The sequence below is a fragment of the Cnephaeus nilssonii genome (assembly GCF_951640355.1).
Source record: "Cnephaeus nilssonii genome assembly, chromosome: 2".
In the NCBI taxonomy this organism is placed as follows: domain Eukaryota; kingdom Metazoa; phylum Chordata; class Mammalia; order Chiroptera; family Vespertilionidae; genus Cnephaeus; species Cnephaeus nilssonii.
This window is the reverse complement of record NC_137073.1, coordinates 10087547-10114224: the sequence shown is the minus strand read 5'-3', so window position 1 is coordinate 10114224 and position 26678 is coordinate 10087547. Positions and strand designations below refer to the sequence as shown.

The 26678-nt window shown below is 46.7% G+C and overlaps 1 protein-coding gene across 2 annotated transcripts; it reads left to right on the top strand.

The window, feature by feature from the left end:
• Nucleotides 1-20852: 20852 nt before the first annotated feature.
• Nucleotides 20853-26303, top strand: PRR14 (proline rich 14). Of its 2 annotated transcripts, XM_079791917.1 has the most exons (12): nucleotides 20853-20939; nucleotides 21745-21816; nucleotides 21941-22109; nucleotides 23206-23327; nucleotides 23400-23586; nucleotides 23852-23895; nucleotides 24098-24207; nucleotides 24494-25082; nucleotides 25216-25285; nucleotides 25367-25458; nucleotides 25710-25781; nucleotides 25870-26303. In XM_079791917.1, exons 2-12 carry the CDS (start codon nucleotides 21794-21796, stop codon nucleotides 26126-26128), a joined length of 1737 nt encoding a protein of 578 aa, XP_079648043.1. In that variant the 5' UTR covers nucleotides 20853-20939; nucleotides 21745-21793; the 3' UTR covers nucleotides 26129-26303. The 2 variants fall into 2 exon arrangements, with proteins under 2 accessions (XP_079648043.1, XP_079648042.1); XM_079791916.1 differs by lacking the exons at nucleotides 20853-20939; nucleotides 25710-25781; nucleotides 25870-26303 and adding an exon at nucleotides 25543-25688 and having other exon boundaries at nucleotides 21089-21816.
• Nucleotides 26304-26678: the final 375 nt, after the last annotated feature.

The window sequence follows — 26678 nt, the reverse complement described above, 5'->3', positions numbered from 1 at the left end:
CTGATGGGTGTGGGATTTGTTATGGGGGTGATGAAAACGTTCTAAAATTAGATTGTAGAGGTGCTAATATACAAAAAGCCTTCGAAGTGTACTTTTCAAATAGGTGAATTATGCCCTATGTGAGCTCTATCTCAATAAAACTGTTTTAAAATGTGTGAAACTTCTTTGTAACCTCACTAAAAATTTGGGGCACTCTACATATCACAAAATTTCCCTGAAATTGTCCTCCATCCAGTCCTTTGAGGTGATCAGCATTAGAAAGAAACACACATAATTGCAGGGCAGAAGGGACAGTGAGAAATGCCCTAGAACAGTGGTCGGCAAACTGCGGCTCTTGAACCACATGCAGCTCTTTGGCCCCTTGAGTGTGGCTCTTCCACAAAATAACCACGTGCGGGCGTGCACGTACAGTGCGATTGAAACTTCGTGGCCCATGCGCAGAAGTCGGTTTTTGGCTCTCAAAAGAAATTTCAATCGTTGTGCTGTTGATATTTGGCTCTGTTGACTAGTGAGTTTGCCGACCACTGGGCTAGAAGATTAGGAGAAGAGACTGAGGAAGGCTTCAGGAGGAGATTCCACTTGAGCTGGGCCTTCAGGGATGGTAGAAACTGGACAAATGGAGACACAATGATGTCCTAGAAGATGGGAAAGCATCAGATATATATCAGCATAATAATTAGATGTTTGACTCTGGCATGGAGTATGTGAGGAAGAATTTCACAATTGTCTGTTTGGGTAAGGTCATGCTATACAAAATGAACATGATATCTGACAATCCAACTCTGATATTAATTAGCATTAGTAAATCACTAACATCTCTGAGCCTCAGTTTAATTATAGTTCCTACCTTGCAAAGTTGTCGTGATACTTAGGTAGCACTGTTAGGGGTTAACTTGTGTCCCCATAAAGACATGTTCAAGTCCTAACCCCTAGTACTCTCTGAATGTGACCTTATTTGGAAGTAAGTCTTCATAGATTTAATCGAGTTAAGGTGAGATCACACTCAATTAGGGCGGCCGCTAATCTAATCCGACCAGTGTCTTTGTAAGAAAGAAAAGCAGACACACAAAGACAGACACAAGGAGAACACCAATGACTACATAGGATGAGAATGATGTAGCCAAGGAATGCCGGGGACTGTTGGCTACCACCAAAAACTAGGAAGAGGCAAGGAAGGATTCTATTCAGGGTCTCAGAGGAACACGGCCCTGCCAACACCTTGATTTTGGACTTCCAGAATTACGAGAGAATACATTTCTGCTGTCTTAAGTAACCCAGTTTGTGTGCTTTGTTATGGTAGCCCTAAGAAACAAATACACTTAGCATATGGTAGGCATTGATACATGTTTCCCTTAGCATTTTGGTCTTCATACTGTAGGCAGCAGGGAGATAGTAGGTGTTCTTGAGCAAGAAAGTTGTATGATTTTAAGATTTGGAAGAGGAGAATCTAGAGGTAAACCTAGGGTTTTGGCCCTGGGCGGGTAGATCAATTGGAGAGCATCGTCCCAATACACCAAGGTTGTGAGTTTGATCTCCGGTCAGGGCACATACAAGAATCAACCAGTGAATACACAAGTGGAACAGCAAATCTCTCTCTCTCCCTATCACCCCCCACCTCAAGAAAAATCAATAAATAAAAAGAATAGGATTTTGCTTAAGTTCATCCACTTGAGAGTAAACAGGGGTTTTATCTCAGAGTAAGTAGTAGAAATGCACAGGAAGGTCCTTTCCAGAACCTTCTGTAGCCTACTGTGTTCTAAAGGAATGACACGGTCTGAGAAAATTCTTATACATCTCAACCCAGTAAGCCACTCTTGAAATTAGTCTGGGGAAACCAAGAGTTGGGTCCTAGATCCTATTTCATGGTTTTCTCCCACTTCATTTGCACTCTGCCCTGGCCAGGTAGCTAAGTCTCTCCCCCTTCCTCTCTCTCTAAAAATCAATATAAATAAATAAATAAATAAATAAATCTCTGTTCCTTTCATTTCTTCAACTAACTTCCTTCTCAAGATGGGAGGATGATTGATACTTTGTCTTTTCCAAGACTCTAGGGCTGGAGAATGCAGTGGAATGTACAATTGCTCCCTCATTCCTCCTACACCCTCACCCTCTGCTTTGATTCTTTCTCACTGCCTTGACTTCGTTGTTCTATCTGTGCTTCATTGCGTTTCTGTCACTGGCTACTTGACTGCATCTGCTTTTTCATCACCTGTCCCACCTAGAACGCAGCTATGTGCCCTTGCTCACACAAACACACTGCAACCAGGCTTCTGTGCCTACATTCCACTAAAACAATTCTCTCCACGTCCTGCTAACCTCATTAAAACACTGCTACTTTCTTCCGATGGCTCCTGAATCTTCGTTTTGTTGTTTGGTTTTTGTCTTCTTTATTACATCCCTCATTTTTTAAAGTGCATTTCTCAAAAGTTCAGGCATTCAACCTCTTTCCCTTGGTTTCAATGGTCATTATATCCCCTAGGCCAGTATTCCCAACTGGCAATGTCTAGAGATGTTCTTTGGTTGACACAAGGAGCGGGCAGGGAAGGGGGACAGAGTGGGGATGTGTGTGTGCTATCGACATCATGGGGGTATAGGCTGGGGAAACTTCTAATAAACATCCTACAATGCACAAGGCAACTCCTCACAACGAAGAATTGTCTGGTTCAAAATATCAATAGTACTGAAATCCTCCTCCTGGCCTACACATCTAACTGGCTGCTAATATTTTCACATGGTTGCTGAACTGCAAGCTTGTTTTTTGTGTGTTTTTTTTTCCTACATATTTTAAATGACTGTTAACTACATTTCACTCCTGTTACTGGCTTATCAGACCTAATGTCTGTTATCTGAGTCCTTCCTTTTCCTGGCTTTTCCCTGCCAGTCCCACAGTCTCCCATGTACTAGGAGCTTAGGATACGTCAGCTAAAAACAAACAAACAAACAAACAAAAAACAGGCAAAGATCCTCTTCTCAAGGAGCTTACATTCCGAAGGGGAAGAATGAACAATTTCTAATAATCATAGATACAGTGAAACCTTAGTTCTCAAATTTAATGCATTCTGAAAGGCTGTTTAAGAAGAGATTTATTCAAAAACTGATTCATTTTTTTTCTCCATTAGAAATAATGTAAGTTGCCGAGACCGGTTTGGCTCAGTGGATAGAGCATCGGCCTGCGGACTCAAGGGTCCCAGGTTCGATTCCGGTCAAGGGCATATACCTTGGTTGCGGGCACATCCCCAGTAGGGGGTGTGCAAGAGGCAGCTGATTGATGTTTCTCTCTCATCGATGTTTCTAACTCTCTATCCCTCTCTCTTCCTCTCTGTAAAAAAAATCAATATATTAAAAAAAAAAAGAAATAATGTAAGTTGAATTAATCCATTCCACACAAATGATTGTTTTAACCTTTCTTATATACAGTACTAACGTACTGTTTAATCTATAAATAAACATTTTAAAAACAAAAAGGACATGAAATGTAAATGAAAATTTAACCAAAAGGATATCAAATGTACAGTAAAAAATGAAAACGTATGTAAACACAGAACTGACCTTTAATGTTGAGAACTATTGATGACTGAATATGGAGAAGAGAGATGGAGGGATGTTACCGTTTGGAAGGGGAGTCCCCTTCTATAAACACATCAGATAGCCTAGCCGGTGTGGCTCAGTGGTTGAGTGCTGACCTATGAACCAGGAGGTCATGGTTCGATTCCTGGTCAGGCACATGCCCGGGTTGTGGGCTCAAGCCCTGATAAGGGGCATGCAGAAGGCAGCCGATCAATGATTTTCTCTCATTATTAATGCTTCTATCTCTCTCTCCCTCCCCACTTCTCTCTGAAATCAATAAAAATATATTTTTTTAAAAAACATGTCAGGCAGCTGTTCTTCTGGGGTTCTTTCTTTCTTTTGTCTCTTTGGTCCACTTGCTTCAGGCTCACTGGGCCTCTGTCTCACTAAACACCTATCTAACAATGTTTGTTTTTGCCTGCATTTTGACACCTGCCTGAAGTGAAAAACTGCATTGTTATTGAAGAAGTTTATTGTTAAGGTTTGCTACTTCTTTGTCAGGGTGATATTTCTCAATAAAACTTTGCATTTCTCCCCATTTCCCAAGCATTCCCTTGATTAGTGAAGTAGGAATATCCTCCCTCTCCTCTTCCTCCTCTGAGGAGAGCTCCTCAGCTGCCGTCTGTTGCTGCTCCCTCTGAAGGTCATGAAGTTCCTTGGTGGTCAGCTCAGTGTGGCCCTCACCAACTCCTCCCCATCATATATACCCGCTCCCAAATCCATCTTACACAGGAGTTGCTAAATCTTCACAAAGGATCATTTTAATTTTGCCTTGTCTTTCCTCAAAAACATTCACTATAAAACACGTGGGCTAGCCGAAACCGGTTTGGCTCAGTGGATAGAGCGTCGGCCTGCGGACTGAAAGGTCCCAGGTTCGATTCCGGTCAAGGCATGTACCTTGGTTGCGGGCACATCCCCAGTAGGGGGTGTGCAGGAGGCAGCTGATCGATGTTTCTAACTCTCTATCCCTCTCCCTTCCTCTCTGTAAAAAAATCAATAAAATATATTTTTAAAAAACCAACAACAACAAAAAAGAACATGTGGGCTAAGTGACATGTATATAAAGGTTACCATTGAGGCATCCTATATAATAAAAGGCTAATATGCAAATAGAATGAATGGCAGAACAGGAACAACGAAACAACCGGTCACTATGATGTGTGCTGACCACCAGGGAGTGCGCGGGGACCATGGCAGGTGTTGGCAGCGGGCAGCAGAGAGTGAAACATGGCGGACATCGGTCACAACGGGATGGTGGGAGTAAGCAGGGGCGCCAGACTAAGGTGGGGGCGCTGGTCACTGTCATGGGGCGAGCCTCTGGTGGTTACTGAAAATTCTTTGCTCTCGCACACCGTGGTCCTGCCCGGCCCTCGCACCTGCTGCTGGTGCTGCCCCCACTCGCACCCGCTGCCCCGATTGCTCGGTGCCATCAGTGGGTACAAGCAGCAGCTGCCAGCTCTGATCGCCCCTGAGGGCTTCTCCATCTCCCCCTGCTCCTGAGGGGCGATCAGTGCAGCAGCTGCTGCTCGCACCCACTGATGGCACCGGCCCCAATCGCTCCACACTGTCAGCAGGTGCAAGCGGGGTGGCGCTGTCAGCGTGTGGGAGCTGCAGCGGCGGCAGCAGTGGGAGCGGGACTGCCAGGAGACAGGGGACCAGGGCCACAGCAGGAGGGGCCAGGCGGGGGAGCAGAGGATGGGCCGAGACCCGCCCCTGTGCCCACCGCAGCCTTGCGGCCCACAGTTCCTTTCAAGGTGCACGAATTAGTGCACTGGGCCCCTAGTTGTTTATAATTCTGAAGGATAGAAAACAACTTAAATCCCCATCGATAGGAGAGTAATGAAAGGAACTGTAGTATAGCCACACAATGGAAAACCTAGGCAGCTGTAAACAATGCAGAAGTGCTCTATACATTGCTAAGGAACGAGTTCCTAGATACAGTAGGTGAAGAGCAGAGCACTACCTCTTGAGCATAAACAAGCCAGGGAGGAGAACAGATATGGATATTTGCTTTTCTATGCACAAAGAAACTCTAGAGGATAGGTATTAATCTAATAATATGATTTCCTATATAGGGCCAGGACTGAATAAAAAATTGTTTTTAAAATGTAAACCATATAACTTTATTACTTAATAAAAAGTAAGTTTTAAAAGCCAATATAGTTTTTTATTTCCTGCAGCATCCATTCACTCATTTGTTTATTTATTTATTTAACAAATCTTTATGGAATCAAGCCCCCACTTTTCCCCACTATAGTACTTTTTTTCTCTATGTTAGCTGACCTTCACTGAGCCTGAATAATCTTTTCACCTCCCATTTATTTTTAAAAAATATATTTTTATTGATTTCAGAGAGGAAGAGAGAGGGGAGAGAGGGATAGAAATATCAATGATGAGAATCATTGATTGGCTACCTCCTGCACACCCCCTACTGGGGATTAAGCCTGCAACCTGGGCATGTGCCCTTGACCGGAATCAAACCTGGGACTCTTTAGTCTGCAGGCCGACTCTCTAGACTGTCTATCCACTGAGCCAAACCAGCTAGGGCTCCCATTTCTTTGATGATCACTTCCCAGTTGCTAAACTGAACTTCATGCCCTAAATCTATGGTCCCAACCCTATGGCTCTCAACAGCTAAATGTTTTGTGATTTTTGTGGGAGCATTTCTTTGGTCACAGTGATGGAGGACCTACTGACATTTAATGAATGGATCCAGAAGTATCAGTTATCTTACACAGTATCAGACAGTCCTGTTCAATGAAAAACTGTCCCTCAGCAGCTTGAAAGGTACGAGGGACATATGGGGAGAAGTGGAATCCTATGGCTTCAGAGCTAGGACTGAAGGAGCAGCTGTTGTTCCTATGTTGAGTCTTCCTCCCACACAGCTTGCATGTGCAGGTGCAGGTGAGCACCAAATCTGAATCTGCAGTTATATGGTAAATACCACTTATCCCACCCTGGTCTCCCTGAGACCCCAACTCCACCCAACTCATGCACTGTCCAAGGCTCTTTCAGCAGCGGAACCTCACAGGCAGCTGGCCTCAGTTTGCAGCACGGCCTCTCCCACGCACTTCTGGGCCCACACAGGCAGCTACTAACTGTGGATACCTTTGTAGCTCCTACCAGGTGGCCCCGGGTGGGCACAAGCAACAGCTGACCTTGGCCTGCACTGGAGTCTCTCCCAATGGGCCTCAGAAACAACATACCTGGCCAGCTTCAGACCATAACAGAGCACCACCCAATTAGCTCCAGAAATGACACAACCAAAGGGTGATCTTCCTGAAATCAATAAACATACTAAAAAATCCAAAATCAATAAAACATATTTTAAATTTTTACTTATTTATATTTTTCTAAATATGTTTTTTTAATTTCAGAGAGGAAGGGAGAGGGAGAGAGAAACAGAAACATAAATGATGCCCTCTGCTGGGGGGTGGGAACGGCTGGGGAGAGGTCAATGGGGGAAAGAAGAGACATATGTAATACTTTAATCAATAAAGAATTTTTAAAAAATGAAATACAAATTGGTAGTTACAAAATAATCATATGTAAAGTACAGCCTAGGGAATACAGTGAATAATATTGTAATAACTATGTATGGTGTCTGGGAATGACTTTGTAAGTTATATAAAGGTCTAACCATTACGCTGTACACCTGAAACTAATATCAAATAATATTAAATGTCTACTGTAATTAAAAAATAAAAGTACAGCCGAAACCGGTTTGGCTCAGTGGATAGAGCATCGGCCTGCGGACTCAAGGGTCCCAGGTTCGATTCCGGTCAAGGGCATGTACCTTGGTTGCGGGCACTTCCCCAGTAGGGGGTGTGCAGGAGGCAGCTGGTCGATGTTTCTCTCTCATCGATGTTTCCAACTCTCTATCCCTCTCTCTTCCTCTCTGTAAAAAATCAATAAAATATATATTTAAAAAATAAAATAAAATAAAAGTACAATAAAATACAAATGACAATTCTCACACATACACAGACACACAAAATAAAATAAAATAAATAAAAATAAATAAAAATAAAAGAAACATCAATGATGCCCTAGCTGGTTTCGCTCAGTCGATAGAGCATCAGCTTGTGGACTGAAGGGTCCCGGGTCCAATTTCGGCCAAGGGCACATGCCCTGATTGTGGGCTCCATCCCCAGTGGGGAGCATGCAGAAAGCAGCTAATCAATGATTCTCTCTCATCATTGATGTTTCTATCTCTTTCTCTTCCTCTCTGAAATCAATAAAAATATATATTAAAAAGAAAAAGAAACAACAATGATGAAAGAGAATCATTTATTGGCTGCCTCCTGCATGCCCTCCTTGAGACTGGGCCCGCAACCCGGGCACATGTCCTGACCTGGAATCAAACCATGACCTCCCAGTTCATAGGTAGACATTCAACAACTAAGCCACACTGGTGGGCTAAAATATTGTTTTAAGACTAAGGATAGCCTTGGTCGGTGTGGGTCAGTGGTTAGTGTTGGCATATGTACCGAAGGGTCACTGGCTCGATTCCTGCCCTTCATTGGGCATGTACAGGAGGAAACCAGTCAATGTGTCTCGCTCACATTGATGTTTCTCTCTCTCTCTCTTTCTTTCCCTCCTCCCTCCCACTTTCTCTGAAAAGCAATGGAAAAAATATCCTCATGTGAGGATCAACCCAAAAAAATTGAAATGAGGATAATTTAAGGAACCTCTGGGACAACATCAAGTGTACCAACATTTGCATTATTGGAGTACTGGAAGGAGAAGAGAGAGAGAGATCTTCAAGGGATTGAAAACCTATTTGAAAAAATGACTGAAAACTAACCTGATGAAGGAAATAGACATACAAGTCCAGGAAGTGCAGAGTCCCAAACAAGATGAACCGAAGAGGCCCACAACAAGATACATCATATTTAAAATACAAAAGATTAAAGACTAAGAGACAATCTTAAAAGCAGCAAGGGAAAAGCAGTGAGTTACCTACCAGGGAGCTCCCATAAGACTGTCAGCTGATTTCTCAACAGAAACTTTACAGGCCAGAAGGGATTGATACAAGGTATTCAAAGTAATGAAAAGCAAGGACCTACAACCAATACTACTCTACCCAGCAAGGCTATCATTAAGAATTGAAGAAGTGCCAGGCTGCTGTAGCTCAGTGGTTGAGCATCAACCTATGAACCAGGAAGTTGTGGTTCCATTCCCGGTCAGGGCACATGCCTGGGTTGCAGGCTCGATCCCCAGTGGGGGGCATGCAGAAGGCTGCTGATCAATGATTCTCTCTTATCATTGATGTTTCTCTCTCTCCCTTTCCCTTCTTCTCTGAAATAAAAATATATTTTAAAAAAAGAAATGAAGAAGAGCTCAGCCAGTGTGGTTCAGTGGTTAAGTATCAACCTATGAACCAGAGGTCACAGTTCGATTCCTGGTCAGGGTCCTGGTCAGGGCACATGCCCAGGTTGTGGACTTGATCCCCAGTAGGGGGTGTGCAGGAGGCAGCCAACCAATGATCCTCTCTCATTATTAACTAGAGGCCCGTTGCACGATATTCGTGCAAGAATTGGCCTTTCTTCCTCTGGCTTTACTCCCAGCCGCCCAGGAGCCGGCACGTCCTCGCTTCTGTCCGGAGCACCGCTCCTGTAGCTCCCTCCACTGCCCCCCCCACCCCCCCACCCGCTCATAGAAGGTGTCCCGCCCCTCCCAGCCGCTCCGCCTGTATATGCAAATTAACCCGCTATCTTTGTTGTGTTAATTTGCATACTCACTCTGATTGGCTGTGGGTATATTGGAGGTACAGTCAATTTACATGTTTGTCTATTATTAGGTAAGATGTTTCTGTCTCTCTCTCCTCCCTTCCTCTCTGAAAACAATAAAAAAAAAAATCTTTTTTTTAAAAAGAATTGAAGAAGAGCTAAAGAGCTTCCCAGACAAGCAACTCCTTGATAAAGGAGTTCATCACCACCAAACCAGCACTACAAAAAAATGTTTAAAAAGGAACTTTTTAAGAAGAAGGGGAAAAAGATTATACGTATGAATAACAAAATAGTTACATGCCTATCAACAAAAACTTTATTTTTTAATATGTTTTTTTTTGTTTTTGTTTTTTTTTTAGAGAGAGAAAGAGGAAAGGAGAGGAAGAGAGAGAGAAACATTGATCAGTTGTCCCCCATATGCACCCCAACAGGGGATCAAACCTGCAACTCAGGTACGTTCCCTGACCGGGAATCGAACCAGTGGCCTTTTGGTGCATGGGATGATGCTCAAGCAATTGAGCCACACCAGCCAGAGCCAATAATAACCTTAAGTGGAAATGGATTAAATGCTCCAATCAAAAGATATAGGGTGGCTGAATGGACAAGAAAATAAGACCCACACATATGCTGCCTACAAGAGACCCATTTCCAATTGAAATACACACACAGTTTAAAAGTAAAGGAATGGGAAAAGATATTTCATATAACTCATATATTTCATATATTTCAAATAACTGGGATAGCAATACTTATATCAGACTAAATAGACTTTAAAATAAAGGCTATAACAAGAGACCAAGGACACTTCGTAATGATAAAAGGATCAATCCAACAAGAGGATATAACCCTTGTAAACATGTACACATCCAATGTAGGAGCAGGTAAATACATAAAGGAAATATTGATGGACATAAAGAGAGAGAGCAACAGTAATACAGTAATTGTAGGATACTTTAACCTTTTGCACTCAGATGTCGAGTGTGACTCGACACGGTTAGCATCGGTAGCAGCTCAATGAAAAAAGCAAGCGAGTGCAAAGGGTTAATACCCATTGACACCAACAGACCATCCAGACAGCAAATCAACAAGGAAACAGTTGCCTTAAGTGACACATGAGACCAGATGGATTTAATTAATATATTTAGAGAATTTCACCACAAAGCAGCAATATATACATTCTTTTCAGGAACCCATGAAACATTTTCCAGGATAGACATTAGGCCATAAAACAAATCTCAATAAGTTTAAGGAGACTGAAATCATATCAAGCATCTTCTCTGATCACAATAGTATGAAACTGGAAATAAATTTCAAAAAGAAAACTAAAAAAAAAAACACAAATACATGGAGGCTAAATAACATACTACTAAACAAGAATGGGTTAACAATGAAATCAAAAGATACTTTGAGACAAATGAAAAGGAAAACACAGTAACCCAAAATCTATGGGACAGAGCCAAAGCAGTTCTAAGAGGGAAATTCATAGCAACACAGGCCTACCTCTAGAAACAAGAGAAATACCAAACAATCGTACATACATCTGAAGGAACTAGAAAAAGAACAAAAAACAAAGCACAAAGGGAATAGAAGAAAGAAAATAATAAAGATCAGAGTAGAAATAAATGAAATGAATTCTAAAAAACAATATAAAAAATCAATGAAATGTCCTGGACAGGTCACTCAGTTGGTTAGAACCATGGTCGGCAAACTGCGGCTCGCGAGCCACATGCGGCTCTTTGGCCCCTTGAGTGTGGCTCTTCCACAAAATACCACGGCCTGGGCGAGTCTATTTTGAAGAAGTGGCGTTAGAAGAAGTTTAAGTTTAAAAAATTTGGCTCTCAAAAGAAATTTCAATCATTGTACTGTGGATATTTGGCTCTGTTGACTAATGAGTTTGCCGACCACTGGGTTAGAACATCGTCCTCATAAGCTAAGGTTGCGGGTTCAATCCCACTCAGGGAATATACAAGAATCAACCAATGAATGCATTAAAAAATGGAACAACAAATCAATGTTTTTCTCTCTCTCTACAGAATCACAGATATAAAGAGCAAACTGATAGTTACTTGCCAGTAAGCTACTTGTCAGTTACTTACTTGAGTTTGGGGGGCTGGGTGATAAAGATGAAGGCAGGGATCAAGAAGTACAAATTGGCAGTTACAAAACAATCATGGGGATATAAAGTACAGCATAAGTAATATAGTCAATAATATTGCAATAATTATTTATGATACCTAGTGGGTACTAGGCATATCCAGGGAATCATTTTGAAAATTATATGGATGTCTGACCACTATGCTGTACATCTGAAACTAATATAATATTGAATGCCAACTAATTGAAAAAGAAAAAGAAAAAATTGTCCCTTGTCCTCCAATGTTAGAATGCCCCATGGACATTTATATAAGTGAAAACGGGTTATCTGAGTACAAAACCTAAATTCATTTTATATATGAACACAAACGTATAAGTCCAATTTTAATCCTGACTTTCCCAGAAAGACAGCACCTGTATAATGAAGGAAGATTGGAACTTCACCAAGATTATTTGGAACTTGACCAAGAATTATTAGTCATTCTGGCAAAGCATGACACAGATGGCCACACTTGAATTTGAATCACCAACACGACTCATCTGTGATTATCTGCATTTGTAGCTGCTGTATTCAAGAAATCCTATATGTAGGTGAAAACATATGACTAATTCAGTATGACCACTTCACTAAACCTTATGGCAAAGCCCTACCCAAGCATTTACATATTGAGATAAAAAATTTAAAAACATGTGATACAGAAAAGTGTACAAATCCTAAGTGTTAGCTCAATGAATTTTCACAAAATAAACACTCACATGATCAGTACCCAGATCAAGAAACCAAAACATTTCTAGTATCCTAGGTTCTCCTCATGTGCCTTCCAGTCACTACCCTTCCCAAGGATAACCACTAGTCCAATTTCTAACGTTATCGTTTTGCCTCTTTTTTTTAACATAATGCAAATAGAATCGTAAGGGGTGTGTGTGTACACATTCTTTTGTGTCTGGCCTATTTTGCTTCTTAAAATTCATTCATATTGTTACCTGTAGTTAGTTTTTATTCTAAGTTATGTATAATATACTATTGGATACACATTTTTAAATAAATTACTTTAGCCCTGACCAGTTTTGCTCAGTGGATAGAGCGTCGGCCTGCGGACTCAAGGGTCCCAGGTTTGATTCCGGTCAGGGGCATGTACCTTGGTTGCGGACACATCCCCAGTACGGGGTGTGTAGGAGGCGGCTGATTGATGTTTCTCTCTCATCGATGTTTCTAACTCTCCCTCTCCCTTCCTCTCTGTAAAAAAATCAATAAAATATATTTAAAAGAAATAAATTACTTTATTTGTCCTTTAAATCATAGTAAGAACTATATATTTTTTAAAATTTATTTTAGAGAGGGAGGAAGGTGGAGAGAGAGAGAGAGAGAGAGAGAGAGAGAGAGAGAGAGAGAGAGAGAGATCCCTGGACCTCCCAGAGCACAGGATGATGCTCCAACCAATTGAGCCATAGTGGCCAGGGCAAGAATTATATTGATTTTTTAAAAAGTAGGACTGTAAATGGTTACTTCACTATCATTTTTTTCATAAAAATAGCATTCAAAATATTTACTATTCTAAAAAGCATGCATTAGTTCTGATAGGCTGATGACCAGATTACATGTATTTGAAGCCTCCTGAATTTTGCCCTCTGAACCTGTACATGGTTATGATGACCTATGTAGCTCCTCCACCCCCTTTTTGACCCCCTTTCCTTCAATTATCAGTTGACTCATCACTTTCTCTGGTAAGTCTTCTCCTCTAGCTCTGCTTATGTGCTCTTTTGTGAAGCCAAATATAAGTTGAGTTTAGCATTTATTTCACTACGCACTTGTCTCTCTCTCTAAAAACAGGACTCTCACTTGTCTTGTTCACCATATTTTGCCTGTCACATTATTGGAGTTCAACAAATGTGTTGAACAAAAAATGGACACCTCAGCCCATATTTAGAGCCTTCTTGACCACCTGGAGCCTTTGCCATCCCACATTTAGCCCTCTTTCTCTGGACAAAAGGTCACAGCGGTGCATCTGTTTTTTGTGTGTGTCTTGGACCTCCCTGCCCCAGCATTGCCACTCTAGCCCTGAGTACCACTGTCCCTCTGCCTTCCCAGCCTATAACATTAGACAGTCACTTCCAGAAAACTCCACCTGGACTTGTTTTCTGAGTGTTGTCTAGAGTTGGCCTCCATTTGAAAACATAGACGTCAGGAATTGCCTTTATTATTATTTTTTTTAAAATATATTTTATTGATTTTTTACAGAGAGGAAGGGAGAGGGATAGAGAGTTAGAAACATCGATGAGAGAGAAGCATCGATCAGCTGCCTCCTGCACACCCCCTGCTGGGGAAGTGCCCGCAACCAAGGTACATGCCCTTGACCGGGAATCGAACCCGGGACCCTTCAGTCCGCAGGCCGATGCTCTATCCACTGAGCCAAACCGGCTAGGGCAGGAATTGCCTTTAGACAACATGGCATTTGTCCAGCTCAACTTCTTCCTCTTCAGTCAAGCCAGCTGTCTTCACAGGCACCTTGTGCACTCACTTTTCATTCTTTCTCGGGTTGATAGAACATTCGAATGCCTTTAAGGAATATGTCTGCAATGTAGACATTATTCCTCTTTCAAAAATGGCTTACTTCTTAATCGCTCTTCATAGCGATTGTGGTAGGAACTTTCAAGATTCAGATATTCCATTTGATTTAATGCTGAGACACTAGTATTTTTGTTGGTAATGGCATAAGTCTAGGTCCAGTCAGAAGAGAGAGAACCTATATAGTAATTCCAACAAGCACAAGTTTAATACAAAGAATTATCAACTATAATAGGTAATTAGAGAAATGAGGGGTTGGGTTGTGTATTTGTTTCTTAGGGCTGCTATAACAAATTGCCACAGGTTGGGTGATGGCTTAAGACAACACAAATTTATTTGCTTGCTGTTCTGGAGACTAGAAATCTGAAATCAATGCATCAGCAGGGTCATGCTCCTTCTGAGATCCAGGTTAGAATCCTCCCTTGCCTACTTCTACTTCTGCTGGTTGCTGGCAATCTCTGGCAGTCCTTGGTTTGTAGATGCATCACTCAAATCTTTGCTTCTGTTGCCACATGGCATTCTTTCCATATGTCTCTGCTTGTCTTCACATGGCATTCTACTTTCTACATGTCTGTGTCCAAATTTTCTTCTTCTTATAAGAACACCAGTTACTGGAATAGGGCTCACCCTAAACCAGTATGACCTCATAGAATACATCTGAAAAGTTCAGCTTTATTTACAAATAAGGTCACAGTCACAGGAACTGGGGGTTAGAACATATCTTTTGGGATACACAATTCTGCCCACTACAGATAGTAAGAAGTAAAGAGAATTCTAAAGAATACAGTGATATCATATATAGGAGCAGTCACTACCCCTCATGCTGAGATATAGCACCCAAGAAAAAGCCTCTACCTGGGCCTCCCTAGAGCTGAGATCCAGAACTTTTTTTAAATCCTCACCTGAGGATATGTGTGTGGTTTTTTTTGTGTGTTTTTTTTTATTACTTTTTAGAGAGAGGAAGGGGGAGGGAGAGAGAGAGAGAAACATCAATTGGTTGCCTCCCATACACACCCTGACTGGGGATTGAACCCACAACCTGGATATGTGCCCTGACTAGGAATCGAACCTGCAACTTTTTAGTGTACAGGACGATGCTCCAGCCAACTAAGCCACCTGGCCAGGGCAGAGATCCAGAACTTTTTGGAGAGAAGATAGAAATCACGGAGATGCCACTCCAGTGTAACTTGCTGGAAATCTTCCCTCTAGGGCAGGGGTGGGGAACCTTTTTTTTTTTTTTTTTTTTTTTTGCCAAGGACCATTTGGATATTTATAACATCATTCTCGGGTCATACAAAATTATCAACTTAAAAATTAGCCTGCTGCCCTAACCAGTTTGGCTCAGTGAATAGAGCATCGGCCTGTGGACTGAAAGGTCCCAGGTTCAATTCTGGTCAAGGGCATGTACCTTGGTTGAGGGCACATCCCCAGTAGGAGGTATGCAGGAGGCAGCTGATCAATGTTTCTCTCTCATCGATGTTTCTAACTCTCTATCCCTCTCCTTTCCTCTCTGTAAAAAAAATCAATAAAATATATATTTTTTAAAATTAGCCTGCTGCAAAAAATAAAATAAAATAAAAATTAGCCTGCTATATTTGGTCAAACATTTAATTAACTCACCCCTAATGTCTTGGCAGGGCCAGACCAAATGATTTCCTGGGCGTATACAGCCCATGGGCTGGATGTTCTCCACCCTGCTCTAGGGTGTCAGGGAAAACTGTTAATGGAAAGGTATCTCACCAGAGGCACCCCACCACAAAAGTGTCCAAGGGGTGCCCTAGCCAGTTTGGCTCAGTGGATAGAGCCTCGGCCTGGGGACTGAAGGGTCAAGGGCATGTGCCTTGGTTGCGGGCACATCCCCAGTTGGGTGCGTGCAGGAGGCAGCTGATCGATGCTTCTCTCTCTCATCGATGTTTCTATCTATCTCTCTCCCTTCCTCTCTGTAAAAAAATCAATAATATATATATATATTTTTAAAAAGTGTCCAAGGGATATACCAGGGGGAGCTGTTAGCCACTGGGTGCTGTTGGCCACTTCGCCCTGCAGGAGCCTGGTACTGGAGAAGCTGCCTGCACTGCAGAAGCTGGGGGCTGGGGACCCACGTGCACTGCAGGACCCTGCCAACAGGGCTCACTGGAACCAGGAAGCAAAACCCTTTCTTCCTGCAATGTCTCCCTAGCTGACAAAACTTAATGATTCCAGCTAGCAGAGAAAAAAGTATTTAAAGGGCCCAGATCCATTTTTTCACAGAGCAGGCAAAAAGAATAAATTCAGAGTTGAGAGATAATAAATTGATAACCAGCACAGTGACATATCACTGTTTCAGATAAGTAGCTCCCTTCACCCTTCTTGACTTTTTCTCCAATCCTTCAAACCTTCTCCCCTTCCCCATCTTCACTTTACCAGTTCCTCCAAACTTGACCCCGGCCTATCACGTCCCTCCCCCCGCCCCGGCCCCCCAAAGTAAAAATGAAGGAAAAGATGGAACGGGTGGTGGGCTCTCTAGATTGGGGAAGAGATAGATAGGCCATGGGTAGTACTAGCTTTCTCAGATAAATTATAACAATTCGAAGTAGCTGACCAGAGTGGAAGAGCCCCCAACGGTGGGTCCTTAAAAGCTCCTCAGGCCCTAACAGGTTTGGCTCAGTAGATAGAGCGTTGGCCTGCGGACTGAAAGGTCTCAGGTTCGATTCCAGTCAAGGGCATGTACCTCTGTTGCGGGGACATCCCCAGTGGGGGGTGTGCAGGAGGCAGCTGATCATTGTTTCTCTCATCGATGTTTCTCTCTATCTGTCTCCCTTCCTCTCTGTTAAAAAGTCAATAAAATATATATATTTTTAAAAAGCTCCTCAGGCCATAGCCAGTTTGGCTCAGTGGATAGGGCATCAGCCTGTGGGTCCCAGGTTCGATTCCGGTCAAGGGCACATGCCTGGGTTGCAGGCTCCATCCCCGTTAGAGAGTGTGCTGGAGGCAGCCGATCAATGATTCGCTCATCATTGATGTTTCTATCTTTCTCGCCCTCTCCCTTCCTCTCTGAAATCAATAAAAATATATTTTAAAAAATAAAAGCTCATCAGCAGAAGAATTAAATTGGGCAGGAATGTGTTGACACCTGGCTAGGCTGAGTGCTTGAGGATGGAGGGGACTGAAGCTGAGGTAATCAGCAGAGACTATGGCGCTTTTGTATATAGGGATAGAAACTCCAAACTCGTAGGGAAAAGTGAGAGAAGTTAGCTTGAAATGCAGGCACACAGGGCAGGGGTCCAGTGGGAAACAAAGGCAGGTGAAACATAGGCAGGGGCAGACACAGCAGTTTGAGCAAGCCTGATCACAAAAACCAACCAAGCAGAACTAATAAAACTTTTCTGGACTCAAAGTGGGAGGCATAGGAATCCAGGGAGGGTCTGCAACAATAAGGCGAACTGACTTATCAGAACAGGGAAAGTTCAGGTCCGCTGCTGGGCAAGAACAACTGAGGGAATCACTCAGGTGATTACATGGGTAGATATAAAACAGACTTGTAGCAACTATATACCCCTAGACAGGCTTTAACGGGCAGCCCGTTATTGGGCCTCCCTCCTGGTGTGGGGAGTCTGAATCTGCTTGTAATAAAATTTCCACTTTTGCTTTAATCTTCTGGCCCAGGGCGCTCATTCTTGGGAGAGGTGAGACGACCCTGGGGGAAAAAACCTTGGCTCACCATTCTGGTTATCACAGGCACTAATCTATCCCCAGGACATAGCATATAAGCGGCACTGACATTTTGTTGCATGGCTGATGCCAACAAGAGCAGCAACCCAAATTCATCTCAACACCCTAAAGCCACATCCTAACCAACCCTCCCTGGCTGATCTGGAGATCAGGCTAGAGGCTTCTGCAGAGAAAGGGACGTGGCAGAGCAGCTGGCTTGGGAGGACAAGGCAGAGGACTCTCTGAGAGGAATAGGCGGTTATCATCCCCTTTTTACCTGTAGCCTGAGGCTTATTTATCAGGCACTTTCAGATGTGTCTACTCACTTGATCCTCCAAGTCCATTTTGAGATAAGGCCTGGCAGGGTTTATTGTTCTCATTATATTGAAGCCAGGGAACAGTTAAGCAGGTGGGAGACCAGAGTCTAAATGGGCCCAGAGTTTCTGAAGATGATACACTGAAGTGCCCTAACAGCCAATATTCAGCCACATCGCCTGGCTTGCTGGAGACTGTGTGGGGCCTCCGGCCACACCGTAGAGTGTGTACACAGGGGATGGGTAAGATAGTTTTTGAAATGGTAGTCACAAAGAGGGCCCGAATGAGATCTTGAAGCTATGAAGGCTGGTAGTTGCTGGCCTGGGCTGGGGGCCAAGACACCAGAGTCTACTTTAGACTTCAATTTGATGAACTCCAGCACCCCAGTTAGGGCTGTACCTACCAGACTTCTCAGTTCCAGGCCCTTTCTTTAAAACTACCTCCTTTGCCCTTGGCATTGAGTTCTTCAGGAGATCTAGAGCAGGGGTCCTCAAACTGTTTAAACAGGGGGCCAGTTCACTGTCCCTCAGACCGTTGGAGGGCCGGACTATAGTTTAAAAAAAAACTATGAACAAATTCCTATGCACACTGCACATATCTTATTTTGAAGTAAAAAAACAAAACGGCAAAAACACCCGCGTGTGGCCCGCGGACCGTAGTTTGAGGACGCCTGGTCTAGAGAATGAAAACTCAGATCTGGCAACTTGTCTTGCCTTGAGGCCTGGGAAGTACCTGTGTGTTTAAGCAATTAAGTGAGCGCTTACAGAGGGTCTCTTAACTCGCCAAGGTAGAGAAGGATCTCCGAGCATCACCAGACAGCCAAGGAACATCCTCAGGTACTATGCAGCCAGCCCCGATCCAGGGGGAGAGAACACCTCTAGCTGAAAGAGCTGCTGCCTACTTCTACCAGAAGCCTTATAATGGAATTCCAGAGGGCCCAGCAGGCCGTTAGAGTCGCTGCTATAGTCCTGGAAGAGCTATTGATGAGTCCTTATTTATAGAGTTGGAGAGCTTTCACTTTCCACACCAACTTTTGCTAATTCTGCTCTTTCTATATCATCTTTTGTAGGGAGGCTATGGGGTCAAGCCTCAGACTGACCTGTGGCAGGGCCACAAACAAGTCCCAGCGTGGAGGGCAGAATCCTTAGCATAATTAAGCTTGACCTTATCGTCCTCCCTTGCTCCTACCTAGGTAGCTAATGGGCTGTGGGAAGTGCAGCAAGTGCTGCCAAAACAAGTGAAACTCACAAGAACATTGTAAACAGGTTGACCACTACCCTTACTTTGCTTTGTGTGCTGGACTATAAGATAAAGACTTGGCTTGCAGGCCATAGCGCTGTCTCTCCATCAGGGAAGCAGTGTTCCACTGAGCCCCAGCTGTATTCTCTTGTCTGTCTTTTCTTTAATCCTTCACCGCCCCTCCTCGGGCTCACGGAACCTGCCCGTGCTGGATGCGGCACAATCTTTTGTGTAATTACTTTTATCATTTAATCCCATAAGAGAGAATCATGCAGAGCCAGGGAGGCACCTCAGGCCAAGAATTCTAGGCTTCAGGCTCTCTTATATAAAGAAAATCTGATCGGGTAGCTCAGTTGGTGAGGGCCTCCTCCCCATACATCAACCTTGCAGTGTGATCTCTGGTTAGGGCACATACAAGAAGCAACCAATGACACCCTAACCGGTTTGGCTCAGTGGATAGAGCATCGGTCTGCAGACTGAAGGTCCCAGGTTCGATTCCGGTCAAGGGCATGTACCTTGGTTGCGGGTACATCCCCAGTGGGAGGTGTGCAAGAGGCAGCTGATCGATGTTTCTCTCTCGTCGATATTTCTAACTCCCTTTCTCTTTCCCTTCCTCTCTGTAAAAAAAAATCAATAAAGTATATTTTAAAAAAAGAAGCAACCAATGAATGCAAAACTAAGTGGAACAACAACAACAAAATAGATGTTTAGAATCCTGGGGAAGGAGAACTAGTGGAGGCACAGGCTTTGGTTAGACGGTGAGAACGTCTTCACAAAGCAAGAGCCAGGATTTACCCACTCCCTCCCATCACCAGGCCCGCTCCTGGTAAGGTTCTGTGATGCAGCCTCTCCAAGCAGCGGGATTACATCCCTCATCTCTTACTACTAAGAGCCACTTACACGCCTCATCAGCCAGGCCCCTTTTGAAAGAGGGCTCATGGGAGCCCGTCTCAAAGAGGAAAGAGGCTAGACCCCACAGCGCACGCCAAGTTGGCTACTGGTCTCCTGGCAATGACGCCCCTATTCTGAGCCCTCTGCGCGGGCCGCAGCAACCCCCACTTTCCCTGAAGAGGTGCACAGGTGAAATTAAGCTCAACGCCCCCAGTGTCCTCCCCACTTTGGCTCAGCCCAGTCTCTCCAGGACCCCGCCAAGCAACGGAGCCTGAAGGGGCACCCGTCCTTGTCTCTGGCCCTCACCACCCACTCCCTAACGCTTCCCTGCAACGCGGGAACCCGGTTGAGGTACCCAGGACGGTACCGAAACCGGCCTCGATGAGCCTCTCTAGGACACTGGGAATTTCACAGATCGTTAGCACTCCGTTCACACGGATTGGCCTAATAGCCAAAGAACCGGAAGATGCCCTCAAAAAACGTGGCGGCCAGCTAGCTTCGCTACGGTTGTCTGACTGTCCCAGAAACTTGGCATGGGCTTCCGCCCTGCCTGGCTAGCAGAAGGTGACGCCACCCGTTCACTGTGGTTCCTCGAGAGCAACGACATCGGCCCTCAAACACAAAAGCTGCGCTGCCGCGTGTGGCTGCAGACCTCCCGGAGAGGATGGCGCTCAGGTGGCTTCACTTAGCGTCTCGCCACCCAGGAAGACGCGGGCCGCCCATTGGGCACTGCCCGAAGGCTCCGAGAAGAAGGCCCGCGGCGATTGGGCAGCACTGGGTAAGGCTAGTTTTAAAGGAGCCGCAGGTGGGAGCCGTCGAAGACCCGGGTTCGGCGGGAGGCGGCGGTGAGCAGTGAGCGGGGGAGGGCACGGAGCGGCTGGAGAAAGGGCGGGAGGAGGGAGGGAAGGAAACTTTTGAACCTTCTGGTCCCGGGCTGGGGAGAGAGCTGGGCGGGGATCCGGGGAGGGTGGAGGGAGGGGGTCTGTGGGCGGGACCTCCCGGGATTGGAGTGGAGGGGTATCTGCTGGACAGGGGATCCCCGGGGATCCTGACAGAGTTTGTGATGCTCAAGTTCGGGCCGCCCGCGAGCGGAGCTTTGCAGAGCCGAAGCTCCCAGGGAGAGGAGGGTCCTCCCGCGGCGTCTGATTGGAGGAAACGCGCCGTAGGATTCCTTCCGCTCGGATCCAGTCTGAGGGATCTGGTGGGAGGGGGAAGCGTCGGTGTGTGGGAGGATTGCTTCGGAGCCCTCGGCAACTCGCTGGCTGTGGATGGGGATCGCAGCGGGATCGGGCGGAAACTGAGCCTCTCCTGACAGGATCCCAGCTGATCCCGGGGTGGGGGTGGGGGCAGTTCTCAGGGCAGAATCTACAGGGACAAAGGCCCCGGGAGGCTCGGGCCGTGGGAGATCCGGGGCCGCGACAATTCCGGTTCTTGCGGCAAGTGCCAAGCAGTGATCCTTTGATTGCGGCGGCGGCGGCGGCGGCAGTGGGAAGACATACGCTCCGGACGGCCGACTGGGGGCGCTTTTTCGCGCCCCAAGTCTCCAGCCCCGTCGGTTACCGAGAACTGCTTACTACCATGAAGGGCGGAGCCCCAGGGAAAGGGCTGGCCCTCACTCCCCATTCCCCCGCTCCCCACCTCCCACCCCAGGCTGCAGCCTGGGATCCCCCAGGGACTCCCCGGAGCCGCCGCTTCCCCCATGGACTTGCCCGGGGACTCCAGGTGAGAGTGTACCCTGCCAGCGTGCCTTGAGCTCGGGAAACGGGGAGCCTGGTGACCATACAGGGGAAACCACGAAGCCAACGACAGGCTCAAGCGACTGTGCTCTGCTTCTTTCATCCTGCAGCCCCCCTGGCCAGCCACGTCTGTGCCGCCAGCCCCTGACTCGAGCATTATGGGGAGCCAGAAGCCCGAAACGGCCGAGGCTACAGATCCCCGTGGTCCCTTCACCCTTGGAAAAAGCCTCCCGGCGGGTCCTAGCCGTGGTGCTGGAAGATGTCATGGCTGCCCATATGGTGAGCCCCTTGAAAGGAGAGGCTGCCTTCCCCGCCAGGTCCCTTCTCAGTACCCATCAGGCCAGATCACTAGTGAGGATGACTGAGGTACAAAGGCCTCATTCTCACACACATTGCTCAGGCAGCCTCCCTAAGGCCAGAGTGTGCTTGGCTCTCTTTGACGCCAGCCTCAAAATGGGCAGGGTCTCCAGTGCCCATTCCCCACCACCAGCCACCCCCCTGGGCCGGAACCACATCCCTACTCTGCTGCTTTCTTCCCAGCCCAACCTCTAGGCGAACCTTAGGAAGCAGACTGAGACCACTTGCTCCATTGCACAGAGACAACCTGAGGTCCCAAACCGGGCAGTCACTCACCCAAGATCACTCAGTTTTTCATTTCTTTAAACAGCTTGGGTGAGATTACCTAGATCCCGCACCAGCAGCTCAGAACACTCATATTTGGGCCCAATTCTGTTTAACTCACCTCTTTGGAGTTCTTGAGTGAATATTAGCCACAACCCCTGTCAGCTTTGTGGCCAGGGACAGGGAGGCCCTGTCCAGTTCAACCTCATTCTTCACCTTGCTCTTTTTGAGTTTTGTTTTGTTGTTTTTTTAAAAAAATATATTTTATTGATTTTTTACAGAGAGGAAGAGAGAGGGATAGAGAGTTAGAAACATCGATGAGAGAGAAACATCGATCAGCTGCCTCTTGCACACCCCCCACTGGGATGTGCCCGCAACCAAGGTATGTGCCCTTGACCGGAATCGAACCTGGGACCTTTCAGTCTGCAGGCCGACGCTCTATCCACTGAGCCAAACCGGTTTCAGCTTTTTGAGTTTTTTAATCCTCACCTGAGGATATTTTTCCATTGTTTTTTGTTTTGTTTTGTTTTGTTTTGAAGAGAGAGAGAAAGAGAAATATTGATGTGAAACACATTGATTGGTTGCCTCCTGCACAAGCCCCAACCAGGGCCGGGGCTGGGGAGGAGCCTGCAACCAAGGTACGTGCCCTTGACCGAAATCAAACCCAGGACCCTTTGGTCCGCAGGCCAACGCTCTATCCACTGAGCCAAACTGGCTAGGGCCATCACCTTGCTCTTGACACCTCCTCTCTTAGGTCCCCCTGGTGCCCCAAGAGGAGACCTCCACCCCACCACACCGCAGCAACCATTGGGATTCTGTTCACCACCAGCTGCCTGCTTCCCCACCCCAACAGGCTGTGTGGTCATCGAAGGCCAGGTGAGCAAGGCAGGGTAGGGGGTAAGCTGGTAACACAGCTGAACCCCTCTGATCTTTGTGGACCCTTTCTAGGCCTCCCTATCCACTGCACTTATGCCGAGAGCCCTTGAGCCGCATCAACCGGCCTTCTCCCACCCTGAGGTGTCGATCAAAGACACCCTCTGGCCCAGAAGACCCTTCAGAAGAGGTGGACCAGGCACCGCAGCCTACTCTGGTGGTGATGCTAGAAGACATCGTCAGCCCCAGACCCCCAGCTGAGGTATGCGAACTTCCGGGAAGGATGTCGGGGTGCAGCTGGGGTCAGGCACTCCAGTGAGGGTAGAAGACAGGAGAGTTGAGTCGGGGGTAGATTTTGCTCAGAGAAAAGAGGACAGCATTTCGGGTGGAAGATACTGCTTGAGCAAAGACCAAATGAAAAAGTCTTTAGTGCAAACCCAGGCAGGCATCTGGAGGCTGAGAGTTGGGATGTGGGGAGCTGAGGAGGCTTCCCTGCCTCCCCACAAACATCCCATGTTTATACCCAGGACTCGGCGGACGAGACTCCCAACTTCATCGTCCCAGCGAGAAGGTGAGAGGGCTGGGGAAGGAATTATTAAGATAACCAGACAACAACCAATACACAGGCAGCCAGAACTAGGGGTATTAGAATTTTCTTGTTCAGTAGTTCCATGTAGCACCTTCAGTAGCCTTAAGGGACAGGGGAGGTGCTGGCTCAGGTGGGATCTGGATCTGGAAGCTTCCCTAGCTTTTACCTTGCCCCTTCACCCCAGAGCTGAGTCCATGATGATGATTCACCAGACAAAGCCTCCATCCAGGGACCTGGAACCCCCATTCCAGCCGTCTGCCCTGCCTGCAGACCCTCTGGAGGACCCATCACCAAGTAAGGACTGAGACAGGGAGGAGATGGGGCTCTGGGAAATCTGGCTGAGCTGATCAGTGTCAGATGCAGAGGGGCTTCACCCCTCCCAGGGCAGAGCCTGGTGCGTGAAGAAGGGATTTTGACTTCAGAGGCCTGATGTCCAACTCTTAAATTTAGGGTTTTTTTTTTTTAGGAATAGGCTTCCTCTGCGGGCAGTTTAGTGTTTGGGGAGGGGCTGAAGTTACTAAAATGGGGCTTAGACACTGCAGCTGAGGAATGCCCACCTGTGACCCTCTCCTTTCCTCAGCCCCAGATCCGGTTCCGGAAGCCCCATCGACCCCACCGCCGTCCAGCCTTTTACGCCCTCGCCTCAGTCCCTGGGGCTTGGCGCCTCTCTTCCGTTCTGTCCGCTCCAAGCTAGAGAGCTTTGCAGACATCTTCCTCACTCCGGTCAAAGCCCCACAGCCCCCACCCCCATCACCGCCCATGAAGTTGGAGTTGAAGATTGCCATCTCAGAGGCTGAGCAGTCCAGGGCTGCTGAGGATACTGCACTTGTCAGTCCCCGCCCCCCTATCCGCCAGTGGCGAGCCCAAGCCCACAATCCCCCAGCATCTCCCCCTAAGCCATCTCTGGGCCGAAGCCACTCCTGCCCTGACCTGGGGCCTCCTGGCTCAGAGACCTGCAGCTGGCCCCCTGCCCCACACCACCCAAGCCGGCCACGGCCCCGACGGCACACTGTGGGTGGTGGAGAGATGGCCGGAGCCCCACCACCCCCTCGACCCTGTCTCCGGAAAGAGGTTTTCCCTCTTGGAGGAGTGGGAGGCTCTCCTCCCCTCGTCACATCTTGTTCGTCCTCTGCATCTACTTCCTCCTTCTCTGAACCTGCAGAACCCAGGTAGTGCTCTCAATAAACCCTTAAATCCCTGGCCACAGTCTGGGCCTAGCCTCCTGCCCTCGGGTCCAATGGGCAGGAGATGGGGATACTGCTATGAATAGTTTTTGTCCCTGAGCCTTGATCTTCTCTGTAGGTTGGGCTCAACCAAGGGCAAGGAGCCACGGGCCTCAGAGGACCAAGTGCTTTCAGACCCTGAGACCAAGGTAGGTGTACAGATGAGAGGGAGGAGCTAAGTGGGAGCCTGTGCCCGTACTGCACTCTTAACCTCTGCCCCATTTTTGCAGACCATGGGAAAGGTTTCTCGATTTAGAATACGCAGGACACCGGCCCGTCCTCAACTAAACCTTACACCGATGGGGCTGCCTCGACCGATCAGGTGAATGCTCATTGTATATGGAGCTGCCTTGGCCAAACAGATGTTGACTCACATTCCCTTAAGTGTGGCTTTGTCTCCTCTTAGGGAGCACAGTCCAATCTGGTGGTTTGTGCTTAGAACTGTCTGCCTCAGGCAGTACTCCTGGCATCTGACATGTCCCAGCAACTGAAATACAGACCAGGCCCTGCTTATCCCTTCTCCAGGCTCCACTGGCCCCAGGTTTTTCAGTGGCCTCTGCTCTTTGCTCCCAGGTTGAACAAGAAGGAGTTCAGTTTGGAAGAAATTTACACCAACAAGAATTATCAGTCCCCAACAACCAGGAGGTGAGAAACTGTGAAGGCTTGGGGGTGATAGAGGGAAGGCTAGACCAGAGGCGTGCTGGTAACCAGCACCTCTCCCTGCCTGGTCCAGGACATTTGAGACCATCTTTGAGGAACCCCGGGTGCGCAATGGGACTCTGATTTTGACCAGCTCGAGGAAGCTGCGGCGTGCTGTGGAGTTTCGGGACAGCAGCCTTCCTCGATCCCGGCGGCCATCTCGTGGGGTCCGAGCTGCTGCTGGCAGGACCCTTACTCCCAACTTGGCCCCCAGCCCAGATGTGGGACCCCTGCTGCAGCAGCGGCTGGAGGAGCTGGATGCCTTGCTCCTGGAAGAGGAGGAAGTGGATTAGGGAGCAGCCCCGTGTGCCCTAGGAGCTCCATCTGTTTGTCTGTACATCCATCCTGGAGGGAAGGAAGCCTCTGACACCATTTTATTTTTTTCTCTGTATTTCTAGTAAAATTTTCGGTATGTTTCTGATGCTTTTGTATGTTCCAAGTTGAGTTTAAAATTGATTGGCACTATTGGCTGGTGTGTCTACTTTGGCTCTCAAAGACTGGGAAATAGGGACGGTGTCACGGAAGGCAATGAGGGTTAGACACAGGGAGGGAGTGGGGAATGGTCATTGGAGATACTTGATGTACTCGTGAGTATTCCTGTGTGGAGGAATACTTCTGAATCTGCTCCAGAAGATACTGTGATCTGGGACCCTGGTCAGGGTTATTCCAATTCACTTACAGCGAAGAGGAGACTGAAAGTCCCAGAGTGGACCACGGCCTTGATGGAGGTGGCCCTGAAGTCCTCTTAACATGCAGGCCAGCACCTGCTGCTGGCTTCCAAAGCTAAGAGGAATCAACTGAAACGGCACCTACAACAAACTGTCAGCGGTGCTCGCTGAGCAC

Excerpts from the sequence above, each read along its gene's own strand:
- PRR14 (XM_079791917.1), top strand. The coding sequence starts at position 21,794 with ATGGACTTGCCCGGGGACTCCAG. Across the intron at positions 22,110-23,205 it reads ATGTCATGGCTGCCCATATG|GTCCCCCTGGTGCCCCAAGA; the intron begins GTGAGCCCCTTG and ends CTCCTCTCTTAG. Across the intron at positions 25,286-25,366 it reads TTTCAGACCCTGAGACCAAG|ACCATGGGAAAGGTTTCTCG; the intron begins GTAGGTGTACAG and ends CCATTTTTGCAG.